The sequence below is a fragment of the Merops nubicus genome, unplaced genomic scaffold, assembly GCF_000691845.1.
Source record: "Merops nubicus isolate BGI_N331 unplaced genomic scaffold, ASM69184v1 scaffold37283, whole genome shotgun sequence".
NCBI lineage: Eukaryota > Metazoa > Chordata > Aves > Coraciiformes > Meropidae > Merops > Merops nubicus.
Genome location: NW_008600279.1, coordinates 1,610 through 4,786, shown reverse-complemented (window position 1 = coordinate 4,786; position 3,177 = coordinate 1,610). Strand labels below are relative to the sequence as shown.

The window sequence follows — 3,177 nt, the reverse complement described above, 5'->3', positions numbered from 1 at the left end:
TGATTCTATGATTCTATGATTCACTCTCTGAAACAGTCAAAATCCCCGCCGTGACGTTGGGTTTCTCCAAGCTGCCTTAGGGCTCGCTCCTTGGGGAACTCCTGACCTCATCCTCCTCCCCTCTGTGCCTCTCAGATTTCGACTGGGTGTGGGATGACCTGAACAAGTCCACGGCCACCCTGCTGAGCTGCGACAACCGCAAGGTGAACTTCCACATGGAGTACAGCTGCGGCACCGCCGCCATCCGCGGCAACAAGGAGCTGGCGGACGGGCAGCACTTCTGGGAGATCAAAATGACCTCCCCTGTCTATGGCACAGACATGGTACGTGGGGCAGAGGGGCTCGTGGGCACGCAGAAACACCCGGGGTTCCTAGAGCAGAGGGAGTGAAGAACTGCCTGCAGTAGGAGAGGGGGTTTTGAGGCCATCTGAGGAACCCAGAGGTGCACGAGGGCGTGGGAGCTGAGGTGCTTCTGCAGCAGGTTCTGAGGGAACCTGTGGGTGAAGTTGGCCACTCTCTATTGTATTTGAGGAGTTGTGGTCTGGTGAAGTTCCCACCAAGTGGAGAAGGGGAGATATCATCCCCATTTTTAACGAGGAAGACCCAGGGAACTGCAGGCCAGGCTGTCTCATCTCTGTGCCCAGCAAGATCATGCAGCAGATCCTCCTGGAAACCATGCTGGGACTCATGGAGATGAGGTGATTGGTGACAGCCTGTGTGGTTTCACCAAGGACAAGCTGTGCTTGACAGATTTGATGGCCTTCTCTGATGGAGTTAGTGTTGGTGGGTAAGGGAAGAGCAACTGATGCCATCTACCTGGATTTGTGCAAAGCATTTGACACTGTCCCACACAACATCATAAAGAAGAGGCATTCTCATGGCCTTCCAGGACTTCAAGGGGCCTCTCAGAAAGCTGGGGACAGACTTTTTTAGCAGGGCCTGTTAGGGCAGGACAAGGACAGGTGGTTTTAAATACAAAGAGAGGACATTTAGGTTAGATATTAGGAAGAAGTTCTTCACTGGGAGGGTGGGGAGACCCTGACCCGGGTTGCCCAGGGAAGCTGTGGATGCTCCATCACTGGAGGCCAGGTTGGATGACACTTCAAGGGACTTGGTGTAGTGGGAGGTGTCCCTGCTTATGGCAAGGGGTTGCAACTAGATCATATTTAAGGTCTCTTCCAACCCAGACTGTTCTATGAACAGCCCAGCAACCTTCTCCAGCAGTTCAGCTGGGCCTCCTCACTCAGGGCAGGCAGCTGGAGCTGGGGGCCTTCAACTCCAGCCTGAAACCTCAGACCTGGCCTCACCAAAACCTCTGGCTGGTTTGGCCTGTGCGAAGGAGAGGAGAGGAGAGGTGGAGTCTTGGTGGTGCTTTGCTGCTCAAAGTGATGCTTAGCTGGTGTTCTTCTCCCTGGCCTTGCCTCCCAGATGGTGGGAATTGGGACATCAGATGTGAACCTGGACAAGTACCGCCACACCTTCTGCAGCCTGCTGGGCAAGGATGAGGACAGCTGGGGACTGTCCTACACAGGTACCACCAGCAGGCACAATTCTTGTCCTTAGGAGTTGAGAATTCAATGATTTGAGCAGGTTTGGGACCAAAAAGGCCACCAGAGCTGTGAGTTAGGGACAAGCAGAGCAGCTGCCTGGAGCTCCCAGCTCTCGGAGCATCTCACCTCTTGGGGCAGCTCACCTCTCCTGCATTTTAAGGTTCTCTTGGAACTGGTCTGTGAACCCCCAGGGTGCTGGCACTGCCACTTGCACGTCACTGCTGGGGAGTTTGGGTGCTGCAGAACCTCAGCTTGCCCCTTTCCATCACCTGCTGTGGGGTGGGAGGGTGGGGATCAGGCAGTGGGGGGATCGTTTAGGCGCCGAGCAAGGCTGTACTGGGAGCACAGGGGTTGGGATGAATCCATGGAGCACAGGCTTGCCCCTGAATGCTGCTTTTGGTGTTTTTAAGGGCTCCTGCATCACAAAGGAGATAAAACCAACTTCTCTTCACGCTTTGGCCAAGGCTCCATCATCGGGGTGCACTTGGACACGTGGCATGGGACACTCACCTTCTTCAAGAACCGCAAGTGCATCGGTGAGAGGCCAGCAGGGCCCGGGGCTGGGGGCTGGGGAGGGGGCAGCAGGGCAGCCTCACCTCAACTCCCAGGTCCTGCTGCAGGAGAAAACACCAGCCAAGGGGAAGAGCAAGGCGTGAGGCGAGCAGGAGGAGGTTCCATCTGGTGTTTAGTAGATCTCAAAATGCCCTTTCTCCAGCGTTCCCCTACAACTCCGTAGCCACGAGGGAGGTCACCTCCTCAAAACGAACAGGAACTCCCCTCTGACTCTGTCCCCCCCCTCTCCCCCCGCAGGGGTTGCAGCCACGAAGCTGCAGAACAAGAAGTTTTACCCCATGGTGTGCTCCACGGCGGCCAAGAGCAGCATGAAGGTGATCAGGTCCTGCGCCAGCTGCACCTCCCTCCAGTACCTCTGCTGCTACCGCCTGCGCCAGCTCCTGCCCGACTACGTGGACACGCTGGAGGTCCTGCCCTTGCCACCAGGACTCAAGCAGGTGCTGCACAACAAACTGGGGTGGGTCTTGAGCATGAACTGTAGCACCTCGAAGCCTTCTTCTTCTTCCTCCTCCTCCTCCTCCTCGTCGGGAAGCGACTCAGATAGCTCCTGCGGGGCTCGGAGGCGGAGGCCTGCCAGAGGAAGAGGTGCAGGAGGACATAGTGTCTCTGGAGCTGAACTGCTGGGAGGGAGTTGGGGGGAGGGGTTGTTCTGCTGTCTGTGAGGGTGGGCCTCACCTCTTTCTTCATGGGGACTTCCACTGCTACTCGTTTGCCAAGAGTTCTCCTCCGCTGTTGGAAACCTTGAGCTGAAACACCCGTCGCGTGCATGGAGAAGACCTGTTGACTTGGAGAAGTCCCAGCTCTGTGAAGCAGGTAAACTGCAGCCAAATACCCAAGCTCCACCTCCTGAATTGCTGTCAAAGCCATCACCTCTTCCTGAAGGATCCCTCTTCTCACTGTCAGCAGGGAGAGGATTTCAGGTGGCTGCTGGTTTCAGAGCATGCTAGACTCTAGTCAGGGAAATGATGGGACTTGTCAAAAGACAAAAGTCACAGAGCAGCCCCCTCCTCCTGGCTGTCGTGTGTTGGTGTCTGCCATGGACTCGTGGTGTTGT

At 56.2% G+C, this 3,177-nt stretch overlaps 1 protein-coding gene across 1 annotated transcript; it reads left to right on the top strand.

Moving 5' to 3' along the window:
• Window positions 1–135: 135 nt before the first annotated feature.
• SPSB3 (splA/ryanodine receptor domain and SOCS box containing 3) lies at window positions 136–2,724 on the top strand (the record flags this gene model as incomplete). The annotated part of the gene is given in 5 exon segments (XM_008937664.1): window positions 136–323; window positions 1,429–1,531; window positions 1,961–2,086; window positions 2,361–2,674; window positions 2,677–2,724. Coding segments are annotated over 5 exon segments (779 nt in total), but the record flags the coding sequence as incomplete, so codon positions are not given.
• Between the last annotated feature and the right edge of the window lie 453 nt (window positions 2,725–3,177).